Source organism: Gopherus evgoodei, chromosome 1 (genome assembly GCF_007399415.2).
Source record: "Gopherus evgoodei ecotype Sinaloan lineage chromosome 1, rGopEvg1_v1.p, whole genome shotgun sequence".
NCBI classification, from domain to species: Eukaryota; Metazoa; Chordata; order Testudines; family Testudinidae; genus Gopherus; species Gopherus evgoodei.
In genome coordinates this window covers 160062491-160078775 of record NC_044322.1, presented here as the reverse complement: position 1 = coordinate 160078775, position 16285 = coordinate 160062491, and the positions used below count along the sequence as shown (strand labels likewise).

Genomic DNA, 16285 nt, shown 5'->3' with positions numbered 1-16285 from the left:
CACCTCCTAGCTGCAGTGTAAACATACTCTCAGTGCCTTTGAAAATCCCTTGTGACAGACCAAAACCAGTGGAGTACAGGAGTCTGGTGGAGGGCAAATATACTGGTCACTGGATGAGTAGTTTTCTGTTCCCTGAGTGACCAGAGCAAGGGCTGCACTAGAGTAATCAGGAACCTGCTAGAACCAATTAAGGCAGACAGGCTAATTAGAACACCTGCAGCCAATCAAGGCAGGCTAATCAGGGCACCTGGGTTTAAAAAGGAGCTCACTCCAGTCAGGCAGAGAGGAGCCAGAGGAGAGGAAGTGCGTGTGAGGAGCTGGGAGCAAGAGGCACAAGGAGCTGAGACTGAGAGGCTGTGCTGCTGGAGGACTAAGGAGTACAAGCATTATCAGACACCAGGAGGAAGGTCCTGTGGTGAGGATAAAGAAGGTGTTTGGAGGAGACCATGGGGAAGTAGCCCAGGGAGTTGTAGCTGTCATGCAGCTGTTACAGGAGGTACTATAGACAGCTGCAATCCACAGGGCCCTGGGCTGGAACCCGGCGTAGAGGGAGGGCCCAGGTTCCCCACAAACCTCCCAACTACTGATCAGACACAAGAGGAGTTGACCGAGACTGTGGGGAAGATCACGGAGGTGAGCAAATCTGCCAATAAGCGCAGGATCCACCAAGGTAGAGGAGGAACTTTGTCACACCCTGCAGGCACCTACCTGCATTTTTAGCTGTGAAATACCTTTGAAAATGTGGCTCTAAGTCCACCTATTAAAAACATTTTAAAGAAAGAGAGATTGATAGATATTTCCCCATATCGTGTTCCCTCCACTCTCCCCACTGCTCTCCTTTGTGTTTTCAGATAAATGTTCTGGGGTGGTGCAGTATGAAGCTAGCATACAAACAAGACTCGCTCTTTAAGGGCTTGATTCACTGATTCTGAGAGATGGGAGCACCTGCATCTCGCATTGACTTGGTTCCTACAGACTTAGTTGATTCTTTTTTGTATCGTACTGAATATCATTGTGAAAATGCAACAAAACTTTGTCATCTCCAGGAATTCCAGGACTCTTCCAAAGGAGAAGAGTGATTTTTTTTTCTTTTGTCTCTGAAAAATTATAGTCCCCAGATACATGTTCTTTTAAGAGATGGGATAGAGTGCATGTTATAAAAGTAAAAACTACTGATGTGGGAATATAGCCAAAGTATTAGAATTAACATTCCGACTCTTGCGTATAATGCCACTGGATCTTTAATTAATGCAAGCAGTCAGGAAAATTTATCTGAGACACAGCACCTCCAAAAACATAGTGCCCTCTATGCTAATGTTAGGGCATTGGTTCAATCCTGACTCAGAGGGGAGCGTGCTATTTGTTGAGTCATTGGTCTATTTGTCATTTCAAATCAGCAGCTGTGCCCTCTTAATTTTATTCAACTCACTTCAGTAATAAGCATCATTCTATTCTTGTGATGAAAAGGTTAATTTTATACAAAGGTCATTACACATAGTACATTCAAAATCTTAATCTGATTTGAGTGTTAACTTCCACTTTAGTTTTTAGAGTCTTCTACAAATGTTTGGATTATTATTGCAGTTGGTTATGGCAATTTTTACCTTGGAATTACTGAATCAGCAGATAAAGAGAATTCATGTTTAAAAAGATAGGATTTCATGAGCACTGCTGAATTATCTGACCAAAAAGATCCTGTGTAAATCAAAAAAGTAATTAAACATTAGCTCTATGTTAACTAAAAAGTCTGATGCTCTGCGTTTCAGTTTCCTTGACTGTCATTAAAGTCACTTTATATATTGTATTAGTCCTCCATTATGAGGAAATGGATAACAGCCTAGAATCAGGCTACCAATGAACTGGACTGCTCTTGAATATCAAACGACGGAGCTTGAATATTGTTCAATAAATAATTAAATCTTGATTAGCATTTAAGAATCAGATTCTGATTCCCTTACTCCTGCTGAATGGATGCTAACTCCATTAGTTGTTTTTGTTGATGTCAGTAGGACCACTTATGGAATAATGTGCTACTCAATACGAGTAAAGGTATCAAAATCTGTCCCTATAGACATAACAGGTAAGCAGTAACATACCACAAACTGCATGGTTATACTGGATATCTGCATGCATTAGGAATGTTATTAGGTATGGGCCCAATAGGAGAAGACTTTACAGCTAACCAGGAAGCATGACAATACTTCTATAATCCTACATCTTGACTTTAGAAAGCAATCCAGCACCACTAAAGGAATGGACAATATAATGTGCTCTCATTTATTTCATTCTGTGATAAAAACATTATTACAACAATGCAGGGCTGCCTCTGGCTGGTTTTTGCCTCTCACTTAGCTGAACTTTAGTGGTATCCTACTTGCAAGGGGGGTGGGGAGGGAAGATTGGGTTATTGTTTTATTTCATTCTGTGAAGACATATTAGCAAAATGACTCCTCCAAAAAGGTGTCCTACAAACTGCAGAAAATTCCCTCAGACCTAGCAATATGTGCTGAAAATCCCCAGCAGCTAGGCTAAAAGTTTTTAGATCATTCTTGGTTTAATCCCCCATTTGTGTCTTTATTTGTTCTCCCATCGCTCAGGCTCACTCTAATGACTTGTCCCCACTGCACTATAACCTAGTATGTGCTATGCTGATATTAGTCATTAGGGTTGACTGCAGCATGGGGCTGACATATGTAGGTTGGGGATTTCTCATCTTGGCTATGGGATAATGCAGCATGGATTGCTGCAGCTGAGAAAATTTAGTAAAAAAAATTTGCAGGTGTCCTTTAAAAGTAATATGATGACTTTATTCCATTCACAAGCTGCAAAAAATCACATGCTGATGTCTTAGTTTAGAGGAAGAAATGTTTCCTACTTTATCCTGCAGCTTACCTGGCAATGGTCTCATTCATTATGTTATTCAATGACCTTGCCAGAACTTTTTTCCCAGGATTTTTCCCCTGCTATTTTCAAATGTGTGTTGGGATCAGATATTACAGTGATAAGGACCATACAAGTATAACCTGATAGATTTTTAACTTCCACTTTGACAGCCATCAAAGATGGTTTAAGATTTCATCCAATTCATTATACTGGCTACAAACCTAACTGCTGGAGTAGGATAAAAGTGAGAGTGCTGTCAACTTAGTCAAACTGATGCTGATAAGGAATAAGATCCTGTTTTCTTTCTTGTTTCTTTTTTGTCCTGGAATCTGCTTATAAGGCTGCCCAGGGGGGTCCAGGGCAAAAACTCAGAAGAGGTGGAGGTTTGGGGAATGAATCTGCCTTGCACTCCACCCATAGTAGCAGTTTCCTATCCCACAGGCCTGGACCTGGCTCCCCACTCTGGGTGTTACGGCAGGGTGGCAGCACCACTCAGGTTTGGCTGCTCCTGAATCATGAGCCAATAACTGTGCAACCTGGCATGCTGGGTTGTAGCACCACTCAGGTGTGTGCCAGGTCTCAATGCCCCAAGCAAACTGCCCCTTTCACCCACACTCCGGCAGTCCTGCTTATAAGAAGGGAGTAGGGTACCTACGAATACTTGAAAGATAAAAGATAAACTGGATAGTTCTTGTATTACCACAAATCAATGTTAGCTGAAGAACAAAGGGAGGAACAGGAACATATACTGTGTAGAGCAGAGTGTACCTATATGTTAAAAAAAAGATCATTTACATAGTTCAACAATGACTCAAATTCTTCAAGAAGATCTACTACAATGAACAACTGTATGGAAAGTCTACTCTGGGTGTAAGCAAGGGCCAGTGGGGAGAGATGGCAGGTTTTATTTTAACTATTCTGAGAGAGGTGTAATTCAATGAGTGTTAAAACAAGTTGGTTGTATTTGAAGCCTGTGGTTGATGAGAGTTGTAATTATATTAATCAGCTTCTTCTCAGGCAGTTATCATAGATGCCAAAGGTTAGTAATTCCAAAACTGAAAGCAAGGTAAAAATAGGGTTGGGGGAAAGGGAGCACAAGGAACACCAGCCCTAACCCAGATTCATCATAAAGTTACACGTCTTCTTTTAGAAGTTTATTTTATATGTTTAGGTGGCCAGAGGGGGTCCAGATCTCTGAGCCTCATTCAGCCACCAGATGGAACAACAGGCATCCACTCATGGAAGCCTCTATGTGCTATACAAAACCTGGGAGTGTGGGGGAAGGTACACTTGTTTAAATATTGTCTTTGTTTTGTAGCTGAAATCTGCCATAATGGCTAATGGCCAAGTAGTCATACAAGTCAACTTGCTCTAGCTACCAGGGCTGGCCTGACAGGAAAGAACACCGAACAAAGGTAAGAAAAAGGATGAGCTGGGTGGGAAATCGTTTTCCATTCTGTGAGAGTTTTCAAGATTTTGAAATTTTTTTCCCTGTCCCAAATTGGGATGAAAAGTTGAAATCATGAAAACTGTGGCAAACAGATAATTTGAAATTGTTTTTGGATTGGGTCTATCAAAAGGTTTCATTTACATCATTTTGAAATATTTTATTTCAATCATTTCAAAAGTTTTCGTTTCAATTTTGAGTTAAATTTTTTTGATCTTTTCCAAAGTCTAAATGAACTAAAATTTTGAAACAAAAAGTAATTTCAAACTGGAAACTAGAACTTTTCCTTTAGCAAATGTTAAATCAGGAGATTCATCGAAACTGACCTTTCCTCCTGAATGGTTTCATTTTTGACAAATCAGCATGTTCTGATGCAAAAATGTTTAGTCAGCAAGCTCCTGACCAGCTGTAGTTCTTGGCCCTTGTAAGAGAGGAGCACAACAATCTCCAATCCCTCACAGAAGTTTTATTAGTCTGCTTATATGGGTTCATTATATGCCCTGAGAAATTCAAGGGGAGGTGATGATGGTAAGATGTGTTTCTGGGAGCCAGATAAGAGGCATAAATGTTGGGTGGGGAAGTTATCCTGATGTGAGTCTGTGGCTGAAAACTGCCTTTCCACTTCTTATTGGGCTTTCATTTGTAGTGAGCTGCGTATTTGTTACCTGAAAGAAAAGTGCAGGAAAAACATTTTTCAAGTGTTTTCATGTCTGGGCTCATATAGGAAGCACAGTGATACTTTAGTTATGATCACAATTTTTTCTTTCTTCTTTCAGTGAGATTGTGAGGGGTTTTTAATTCTCCTTTGCTTTTCCATGCCTTTTCCCTTTTTTCAATCCATCTATTAAGAACCAGTTGTTGAGAATTGGGGTTATTCAGCAGCTCATATGTACTATGACCTAAGTACTCTCTCAGCCTCTTCTCTGCACTGTTTTAACATGTGTATTGCTCCTCTCACTTTTTAACGTAATGCCTTTTTCTTTCCTCATTTTCTCTTTCTCCCCTGTACCTCACAACCTTCAAATCCCAAGCCACACTCTTTCTTCTTCCTTAACATTGCATCTGTTCTGTTCTATTCTTGGATTCAGGATTTTTGTTCCTGACTGCTAGTACTCACCTGCCTTCCAAGTTTTTTTGTCCTGGATTTTTAACACCCTTCCATATCTTCATTTTTCTTCTTCTTCAGCTTGTGGTCTTTATCTCAGTCTGTGCAGGGATTTGGGGACCACCTGTGCAGTTAATGGAAGAGTTAATGAAGGAATGTGAGAGAACCCAGGGCACTTTGCTATTTGTAGGTAACATACTCTTCCAAGTTAGGTAATGTCATTTTTTCTCTGAGATACCAATCAGCTAGAATTTGGTTTCACACAGGATCTTTCACATCAAAGTGCTTTACAAGAGGCTGAGTTAGATACTGATATATCAGTGGCTGTGTGGGAAAATAGATCCTGCACTCCCTGCTCAGGCAAAATTCCTGTGGAAGTGAACAGGAGTGTTGCTTGAGTAAAGATGTCAGAATCCAACCATTAATTGTTTAAAGATATCTCTTGCACAACATTTGGGTATTTTTACCCTTGTTATGTCACACATCATATAAATGACAACATTCCTGACACACAAGATGACAGGGAATATGTGCAATGGGAAGAGCATACCTCCCAACTGTCCCATTTTACAAGGGAGGTCCTTCATTCTAAAGCTTGATTCTGCTGTTTCATCTTATCTGTGTTAATTATGACCCATCCTAGCCAGCTAGAGCAGCACTGGGAGCTCCTGGAGCTCCCACTGGGGCAAAGCAGTTCTGCACAGCTTCCAATGTAAGCCAGTTCCCTGAAAGGCACAGTCCAGCCCTTATTTTGATAAATTACTTACTGACTGAGTTGAGACTGTTGCTTATATCTGAGATTTCAGCACCATGAATTTAACTTTCCAGACTGGTTATTTTCTTGTGTCCTTCATTTTGGGGTTTGCTCCACATTTAGACTCCAAAAAGGTGAGAATTAGGGGAAGGAATAGACATTGGTTGGATGGGTATTGCACATATCTCAAACTACTAGCTGCTACATGCCTTCTTCAGTAATATCTCTACTCTGTCCCCTCTGTTTTACCTTACAGCTGGCTTACTTAAGGAGGTGATCTGACCACATAACTCCTAAACATATACTGTACAGCAGAAACTGACACTCAACACAATGCTTTTCAGATTTTGAAAGGAAGGAGGGAAGGCTATCTCAAAAGCAAACATTTAAAGGGAAGTGAGGCATCTAGTTTACACAAATATTAAGTTCTGTCAACAATGGTTCACAAAACCAAGCTAGCTAAAACCTTTTAACATAACCAGACCAGTGCTTGACAGCTGATTTTGAATAGTAGGGAAGAATCAATTTTGATATCATTTTCCCAACAGGGTTCAGGTTTGTAGTTAACACTTTTTGCTACGCGAACAGTTTAGTTGGTACTCCACAGTAGGTAAACACTTTCTTTTTCAATATTTGTGCTGCAAACAGACCCAGCAATGTCTACAAAACAGACTACAAGCTTGGGTGCTGGAAGCTCAGATGTTCTAGTCCCAGTAAAACTGGGGTAAAACTTCACCTCTCCATCTCAGTTTCCCCATTGTTAAAAGAGGGATATAATGCTTACCTACCACCAAGAGCACTGTGAAGATTACTTTTATGTCTGTACAACATTATAGACGGGGTAAGTACAGTAGTATGACAGACTCCCTGATAGAAGAGTTCAAACGGTTTATGAACTTGATTATCAAATGCTTTGTAGACATTTGGGGCCTGATTCTCATTGACACTGGCCACTTTATGCCATTCTGGCAGTAATTTATGCCTACTCTAAGGCCTCCTTACATTTCCAAAGACATAAGAACATAAGAACGGCCATACCGGGTCAGACCAAAGGTCCATCTAGCCCAGCATCTGTCTACTGACAGTGGGCAATGCCAGGTGCCCCAGAGGGAGTGAAGCTAATAGGCAATGATCAAGTGATCTCTCTCTCCTGCCATCCATCTCCATCCTCTGACGAACAGAGGCTAGGGACACCATTCTTTACCCTTCCTGGCTAATAGCCATTTATGGACTTAGCCACCATGAATTTATCCAGTTCCCTTTTAAGCATTGTTATAGTCCCAGCCTTTACAACCTCCTCAGGTAAGGAGTTCCACAGGTTGACTGTGCTGTGTGAAGAAGAACTTCCCTTTATTTGTGTTAAACCTGCTGCCTATTAATTTCATTTGGTGACCCCCAGTTCTTGTATTATGGGAATAAGTAAGTAACTTTTCCTTATCCACTTTCTCAACATCACTCATGATTTTATATACCTCTATCATATCCCCCTTAGTCTCCTCTTTACCAAGCTGAAGAGGCCTAGCCTCTTTAATCTTTCCTCATATGGGACCCTCTCCAAACCCCTAATCATTTTAGTTGCCCTTTTCTGAACCTTTTCTAGTGCTAGAATATCTTTTTTGAGGTGAGGAGACCACATCTGTACACAGTATTCGAGATGTGGGCATACCATGGATTTATATAAGGGCAATAATATATTCTCAGTCTTATTCTCTATCCCTTTTTTAATAATTCCTAACATCTTGTTTGCTTTTTTGACCGCCTCTGCACACTGTGTGGTCATTTTCAGAGAACTATCCACGATGACTCCAAGATCTTTTTCCTGACTCGTTGTAGCTAAATTAGCCCCCATCATATTGTATGTATAGTTGGGGTTATTTTTTCCAATGTGCATCACTTTACATTTATCCACATTAAATTTCATTTGCCATTTTGTTGCCCAATCACTTAGTTTTGTGAGATCTTTTTGAAGTTCTTCACAATCTGCTTTGGTCTTAACTATCTTGAGTAGTTTAGTATCATCTGCAAACTTTGCCACCTCACTGTTTACCCCTTTCTCCAGATCATTTATGAATAAATTGAATAGGATTGGTCCTAGGACTGACCCTTGGGGAACACCACTAGTTACCCCTCTCTATTCTGAGAATTTATCGTTAATTTCTACCCTTTGTTCCCTGTCTTTTAGCCAGTTCTCAATCCATGAAAGGACCGTCCCTTTTATCCCATGATAGCTTAATTTACGTAAGAGCCTTTGGTGATGGACCTTGTCAAAGGCTATCTGGAAATCTAAGTACACTATGTCCACTGGATCTCCCTTGTCCACATGTTTGTTTGACCCCTTCAAAGAACTCTAATAGATTAGAAAGACACGATTTCCCTTTACAGAAACCATGTTGACTATTGCTCAACAGTTTATGTTTTTCTATATGTCTGACAATTTTATTCTTAACTATTGTTTTGACTAATTTGCCCGGTACTGATGTTAGACTTACCGGTCTGTAATTGCCAGGATCACCTCTAGAGCCCTTTTTAAATATTGGCATTACATTAGATAACTTCCAGTCATTGGATACCGAAGCCGATTTAAAGGGCAGGTTACAAACCTTAGTTAATAGTTCCGCAACTTCATATTTGAGTTCTTTCAGAACTCTTGGGTGAATGCCATCTGGTCCCTGTGACTTGTTAATGTTGAGTTTATCAATTAATTCCAAAATCTCCTCTGGTGACACTTCAATCTGTGACAGTTCCTCAGATTTGTCACCTACAAAAGCCAGTTCAGGTTTGGAAATCTCCCTAACATCCTCAGCTGTGAAGACTGAAGCAAAGAATCCATTTAGTTTCTCTGCAATGACGTTATTGTCTTTAAGCGTACCTTTTATATTTTGATTATCAAGGGGCCACACTGGTTGTTTAGCAGACTTCCTGCTTGTGATGTACTTAAAGAACATTTTGTTATTACCTTTGGAGTTTTTGGCTAGCCGTTCTTCAAACTCCTCTTTGGCTTTTCTTATTACACTCTTGCACTTAAGCTGGCAGTGTTTGTGCTCCTTTCTATTTGCCTCACTAGAATTTGACTTCCACTTTTTAAAGGAAGTCTTTTTATCTCTCACGGCTTCCATGTAAATGGTCCTTAGGACAAATGAGAACAAGGCCCACTAAGTATGTGGTTATTACCTGGACCAGGCTTTGGGCCAGATCCTCAGTTCTGCAAAAGCCAAAGAAATCTTAGGAGCTTACTCAAGGCATAACAAATAAGTGACAGAGCTGGGACTGAAACTCAGGAGTTTTTGGCACTCCATCCTACTCTCAGATCACATCTCCCTATGGTCTTGACTACAGCAGAGGAAATTTGGAGTGCTAACTGCCATTTACGGCCACGACGCCTGCTTGCATATAACACATCCTTGTCCACACACAAAATGATGCACAGGCTCTAACATTACTGCTTGACACTACCACTAGACTTGCTTTGAGCCCACAATCCTCCAGTCTAGCCATCTATACTGCACCTTAAGTGGGTGCATTTTCTTCTCCGTCTTGAGAAAAAACAAACAAGGAAAAAAGAACCCTACAGTGACTTCAGCAGCACTTAGAATCCTTGGCATTGGTGACAGAACCTTTCCAGCTGCATTTGTGGCACATGATGACAGTCTGCTCAGCATCAGCACCCACACATGAATTACTCACAGATTCCAACCCTACCTCAGACTGTGTGGTCTCCTGTCCCCACCCCCACGACAAACTTACTTCCTTACTTTACAGGGGTGACGCCAGGATTAATCAATATTTCAATTCTTGGCTCCTCTACATCTTGTGCTGATGTACTAAGACGTGGTAGAGCTTTATAATTTATCATCAGTAATCACTGATAATATATCCATACCCTATGGCATCAAGGGTGCTGGAACAATTTGTACAGTGAGGGTGCTGAGAGCCATTGATTCAAACTGTAAACCCTGTATATAAAGGAAACCACTTCAAGCCGGGGGAGGGGAGGGACTGCACCACCCCAGCACCCCTAGTTCCAACACCTATGCACGACACAATAATATAAAATCATGGATCTCCAGTGCTGCTACAATACAAAGCTCTGCACCTGCTAAGCTTTCTTTTATTAATACACTTTGCCCGTAACAGCAATGAGAACCCAAGAGGCAAGGAACTTTCTTTTCTTTGCTGCCAGACATTGCCCATCAACTCCAGGGTGAAGGAGCAGAGGGGAGTGGAAAGCTTCTTCTGGGCATCCCACTAGTGCTGCACCTAGAGGGTGCAATGCTGCTGAGGGGCACCCCCAGGGCCGGTGTAAGGATGTTTGGCACCCTAGGCAAAACTTCCAGCTTGCACCCCCCCCGCGTCCCCGCCCTGAGGGCACCCCCCACAGCAGCTTCCCCCCTCCGCTCTGAGGTGCCCCCCTTGCAGCAGCTCCCCATTCCCCCACCCTGAGACACCCCCCCACCCCAGCTCTCCCCTGCTTCGCACACGAGCACCCCGAGCACACCGTCGCTGCTTCACTTCTCCCACCTCCCAGGCTGGCGGCACCTAAGCTGACTGGCACTGCCAGCCTGGGAGGCAGCAGAAGTGAAGCAGCCATGGTGTGCGTGGGGAGGAGGTGGGGCAGGGGTGAGCTGGGCTGGGGAGTTCCCCTGCGTGCCACCCCTCTCTTACTTGCTGCAGACGGTGCTTCCCTGCTCCCCTGCCCCTGCTCCCTCCGCCTAAATGCCGGCAGCGACTGGGGCGACCAAAGATAAGGCTGCTGCGGTCGCTGCTGAAGAAAACGGTGCCCCCCAAATCCCAGTGCCCCAGGTGACTATCTAGGTCGCCTAAATGATTGCACTGGCCCTGGGCACCCCTCACTCGGCACTATCCCCAACTCCAGTCCGTGCACGCAGGCAGCGCTGGAGCCAGAGCAGGCAAGAACCAGGCTGGGAGGGGTGGAGGAGGGGCTGTAAATCGCGCAATTGCGCGCGTGGGGGGTGGGGCGCAGAGGCAGGAAAACAAGAGCACGTTTTCCTGCTAGAGGCCAGCCCCGCCCCCTGCCCCTGCTCAGCCAATCCGCGGGGAGGGGGCGGGACTAGCTGCCGGTGTGGGGCTGAGGGAGCGCAGCTCGTGAGAGCTCCGCGATTTGCCGCGCGCTGCCTTGTCCCGCTGCGGCTGGAGCCCCGCGCGCCCCTGCCCGTCTCCGGGGCACATGGCCTGGCTGATGGCAGCGCTCTCGGTGGGCACCGCTTTGGTAAGGAGATACGTCCCTGCTGCGTGGCCCCGGAGCCGGTCCGAGCGGGGCTGCAGCCTGGGGCAGCCTCCCCCGGTGCAGGGGGGCTCTGCTGGTGTGCCAGGGGCTGGCACCGCTGGGGGCGGCGCTGGGATGTGGGGAGTCAGGCTGAGAGAGCCCGGTGGAGCACAGCTCCCCAGCCGCGCCGTCGCCCTGCAGAGCCTTCCTCGCACCGGCGGGGTCGGAGCTGCGGGGTGAGCTTCCCGGCTAGAGCCCCGCTGCTCGCCCCTCCGGCCGGCCCGTATTTCAGAACAGACATGCTGACAGAGTGGAAACCGCCCCCACTGGCTCACTCCGCCCGGTTACTCCTGGGCAGCCCGGGGGAGAGGGCAGCGCCCCCCCCCCCAAGCGGCGCGGTGAGCCAGGATGATCCCCAGGCGGTGAGTTCCAGCGGTGCATTCCCGCAGGTGTTCTTAGGGCTGGGGGCAACGTTGCGTGCCTTGGGGAGGGAGTGAGGGTGGCCATCGGACTTCTCCAGAAGTGTCCCAGGCCAGCAAAAAAACCCCGGGTCCATGGCTTCCAGTGTATAGTAAGCGTTGCTGTGATGCCTGCCTTGTGTGTGAGCCTGGCTGCGATGGGTCAATAGCTCTATAACTGTTTTGTCTGTGTGCCGTGAGAGAGAGGATGTAGAGGAGAAGCTCTGATTTTTATACAGACATAAACGAGTGCCGTGGCTTGGTCATTTAATTGTCTGTGCTTTCTAAGCAACTAGAGTGGCTGGTGTAAATAATTCATGTAAAGAATGTATCTCACGTTCTGGGGGTTGTTCTTGTGGCATAGTTATTGCCATTTCACAGGGTCCAGGCTGGCTAGAGGTAGCTAGAAGTAGGCAGGATGCAGTGGTTTTTCATTTATAGCATCACAGATTTGAAGTCAGGGACACACAGCAGGGTTTGACCGAAAGTTACCTCTTGCCTTGAGCTCATAAAAGGGGGAAGGGGGGGGGCTTCGCCAGTCTTCTGAGCATGCTCTGTCCTGCACAACTGCATCCTATGATTTCAAAACAAATTTACTGAGAAACATACAAGCTCACTAGCTCATTATCTAATGGGTTTTGTGTAAGTCCGGTTGAATTTCACAAAAGGGAGATATTTGGAGAGCAGTTAGTTGGTAGAAGATGGAGGCATTTCACAGTGTGAGACATGTAGGTCATTTTACTGCATTGAATGGAAATGTGTTTATTGTTTTGCCTGTTGTGAAACAGAAGCAGTTAAAAACCTCAACAGAGAAACTGGAAAATGAAACCATAGGAAACTGATTGAAGATGCAAGCAGAGTCTTTGTCTGTTACACAAAAACACATTAATTGAAACATACATTAGTTTAAAATGGTGGTTTTGAAACTTCTTTCTGGAGACCCAGCTGAAGAAAATTATTGATGCCTGTGACCTAATGGAGTTGGGGATGAGGGGTTTGGAGTGTGGGAGGGGCTCAGGGCTGGGGCAGAGGGTTGGGGTGCAGGAAGAGCTCTGGGTTTGGGGGAGCTCATGGCTGGCTGGGGTAGGGGGTTGGGGTGGGCCTGGGGATTGGGGCGTTTGGCTACTTACTTTACTGTAGGTTACAATTCTGCAAATCTTTACTCAAAGAGTGGCACTTGCTTGCAGCAAGTAGTCCCTGCAAGATAGAATTATAGAAATCTAGAGCTGGATGATATCTTGAGAAGTCATCAGATCTAGCCCCCTGCTCGGAGGCAGGACCACGTAAACCTCCTAGACCATCTCTGTCCAACCTGTTTGTGGAAATCCCCTCATGGAACTTATTAGGTTCCCCTTTAGTCTTCTTTTCTCAAGACTAAACAATCATGCCCAGTTTTTTAAACCTTTCATCATAGGTTCTTCAGGTTAACAAATTTAGTTCTGCTCATAGGTGCCGACTTCCTTTGTTCCCCGGGGGGTGCTCGACTCCTGCCCTGCCTCTGCTTGCCTTTGCTTCACCCCTACTCCATCCCTTCTCCCAAGCCTTCACCCCTGACCTGCCTCTTCCCACTCTGTTCCACCCCCTCCCCCACCTCTTCCTGCTCCCACTCCTTTCTCTCCCTCCCCAGCACCTCCTGTATGCAGCTGATCATGGCAGGCGGGAGACACTGGATGAAGGGGAGGTGCTTATCAATGAGGCTGCTGGTGAGCGGAAGGTGCTGGGGATGGGAGGAGAGGGAGGTGCTGATCTGTGAGGCTGCCAGTAGGACTATTTTTTTGGTGCCTAGGGTTCTTTTAGATCCTCTTTCACATTATCCTGTTCATATTACTTGTCATTACTGTCAAATAAATTTGGTAGGCATTCCTTGATTCCTGACCAGTTTAGTTACTTATGAGCATGCATAAAACACCTTCTCCCCTCTCTGCCAGGAAACTTGGTAATCTGAGCTGTCTTTTACCTCCAGTATTATGGATCATGTGTTTGCTACATTGAATGTGAAGTCTTCAAGAAGAAAAAAAACTGACTGGTACTAGTGGAACAGGCTCGTGCATGCTTTGGATGGCAGCATATGTGCTTGCTAGATTTTTGGGAAATGGCCCTTTTTTGCTGCTGCCCCCTCCTCCCTTATGCACCTGCCTATACACAGGCCATGGGACTCAAACCACTGAATTGTTCCCTTTCACCTTTCAATACTAGTGTTCTGGATTAATATATTTTTAAGAATTATTAGAACAAATGAAGAAGTTTGATTAAATTTGTTGCCAATAAGAGTTTCTGAAAAGTTTTCTTGTTTCTTATTCCTATTTTCTAGAACGTCAGCAGTTCTTCTTCTGCTATGGCTGAGCCAAAGTCAGTGTGTGTCTCAGTGGATGAGGTGGTCTCAAGTGGCATAGATAACCAAGATGCTCGGTTGTTGAATGGACACTTAAAAAAGGTGGACAACACTCTAACAGAAGCCCATCGTTTCTCCTACCTACCCCGAAGACCAGCTGTGAACATTGAGTTTAAGGAATTGTCATATTCTATCCAGGAAGGACCATGGTGGAGGAAGAAGGGTGAGGAAAACTAATGTTTTTAGAAGAAATATAAAGAGAAATGGTTTTTACATTCTCATGTGGCTTGTGGTGGTAAATGGAGGTAGTGTGTTTTATACAGGGAAGCAAAGGCAATGAGTGGGGGCATCAAAGTAAATTCTGTGTTTGTTTTTCTGGAGCATTCTCACAGCCACTTATTGCAATGACACTTGATGTTTTCTCTGGTTCAAAATAAATCTGTAAGTATGCAAATAAATTGCTTAAATATAAAGTGATGTGTTTAACAAAGACTAAGGTGACTGTTTTGTCTGGCCTTAACATGGGAGAGCAGAAGGTAAGATGGGCACAAGGAGCATTCCTCACCACTATCCCTCTTTATCCTGCTCAAGGGACAAGCACAATAGGAGTCCCTGCTTTCGAGGCAGTGCGCCTGGCTGGTAACTTTGGGAGTCAAGATCACCTCAGAGTGTGCTGAGAGGACCTTCCCCACCTTCAGGTGCTAGGCAGATGCACTGGGAAGTGGGGCCTATTCCACTCAGTGAGACACTGCAGCCAGGGTTGGATTTCCAATTAGGCCTGTGCCTAGGGGCATCAGTGTTCTGAGGGTTCCTAAAAGTTAGGTAGGTTAAAAAGTGTCATTTTTTTTTTACAGAAAATGCGAAGGTCAGCTGTAGGCAGAGGGGACACTGAAGATGCAGTACCTATGGGTACGTAAAGTGTAAATCCGGCCCTGACTGCAGCATAGATGCTACCCTTATGTACTGGAGAGCTGGGGGTGGGACTGTGCCTTAGGAAGCACAGTCCCTCCCAGAGTTCCGCATGGGGTGGTAGAGAACTGCTGTTATTTCCAGCCAGTGCCTAAATGGCACAATCTGAGCCTAACAAACCAGTCTAGTCGCCGAGGGAGTTTGGCTGAAACAGTAGAAATAAAGACTATGATTAAAATTCATTCTAGCTTAACTATTAACCCTGTTTGATCCCCTGGCACTTATTTTTCAGATGACAAAGAATTTATTCTTGGACAGAGTTCCAAATTCAATTTAGATCTCATGGTGCAAGTAAATACAGTATTACAGGGTTGCCAAATCTGCGTAGTCTACAACCTCATATGTTTCTCTCCTATGTATAGGACAAAAGAGAAGGTGTTTACTGGCAAATGGTTAGGTTTTGAACTCTTTCCAAGGAGTGAGTGTTTCAGCAGTATAGTAGCACACAAAATTGAGGGCAGAATGTGTCTCTTAAAATGTGGTGTTTGAAAATCTAGCCCATAATATGTAGAAATGTCAGCTCGTCCATCTCTCTTGGATGTTTTATCATTCTTTTTACATCCTAACAATGTATAAGGAGAGAGAACCCATGTGGTTGGTCGTTCTTGATAGAGCCAGATCCTGAAAGATGCTGAGCACCTTCTATTGACTTAAATGGTGTACTGACCACCTCAGGTTTTTGGCTGAAGTACAGTCAGGTAAATTGTGAACAAAGCGTTGGTCCCACCCCATGTGCAGCTAGTGGGCCCTGATCCTACAAAGGAATCTGCACACATGGAGTGTCATTGAAGTCAAATAATGAATCCTACTGAAGTCATTGGGAAACCAAGTGGATATAAGGGCCTACCTGTGTGGCTACTTCTGCTGGATATGGGCCCATGTTTGTAAGCCTATTGGGCAGCTGGTATATCTCATTGAAATGAGGAATTACTACTACAATCTCCCACTGAAGTAGTTGTAAAATATGACTCTGAAGTATCCCAGAATGTATTTCTATCCACTGCAGCTACAGCAGCAGTTTATTTTATCTGCTATGCCTCCATTATTATTCCCCTACTTCAAGACCTTAAGTCCAAGTCTAAAAACATGAGCTCAAAGACAGGTGTATTTCTA

General features: G+C 44.4%; 1 protein-coding gene across 1 annotated transcript in view; it reads left to right on the top strand.

Annotated features, from left to right (window-relative positions):
* Positions 1 to 11285: 11285 nt before the first annotated feature.
* Positions 11286 to 16285, top strand: part of ABCG1 (ATP binding cassette subfamily G member 1) — a 95217-nt gene continuing 90217 nt past the window's right edge. Inside the window, 2 exon segments of the mRNA XM_030577189.1 lie at positions 11286 to 11416; positions 14183 to 14426. Of these exon segments, the coding sequence (XP_030433049.1) occupies positions 11375 to 11416; positions 14183 to 14426 (286 nt within the window). The 5' untranslated portion in view covers positions 11286 to 11374.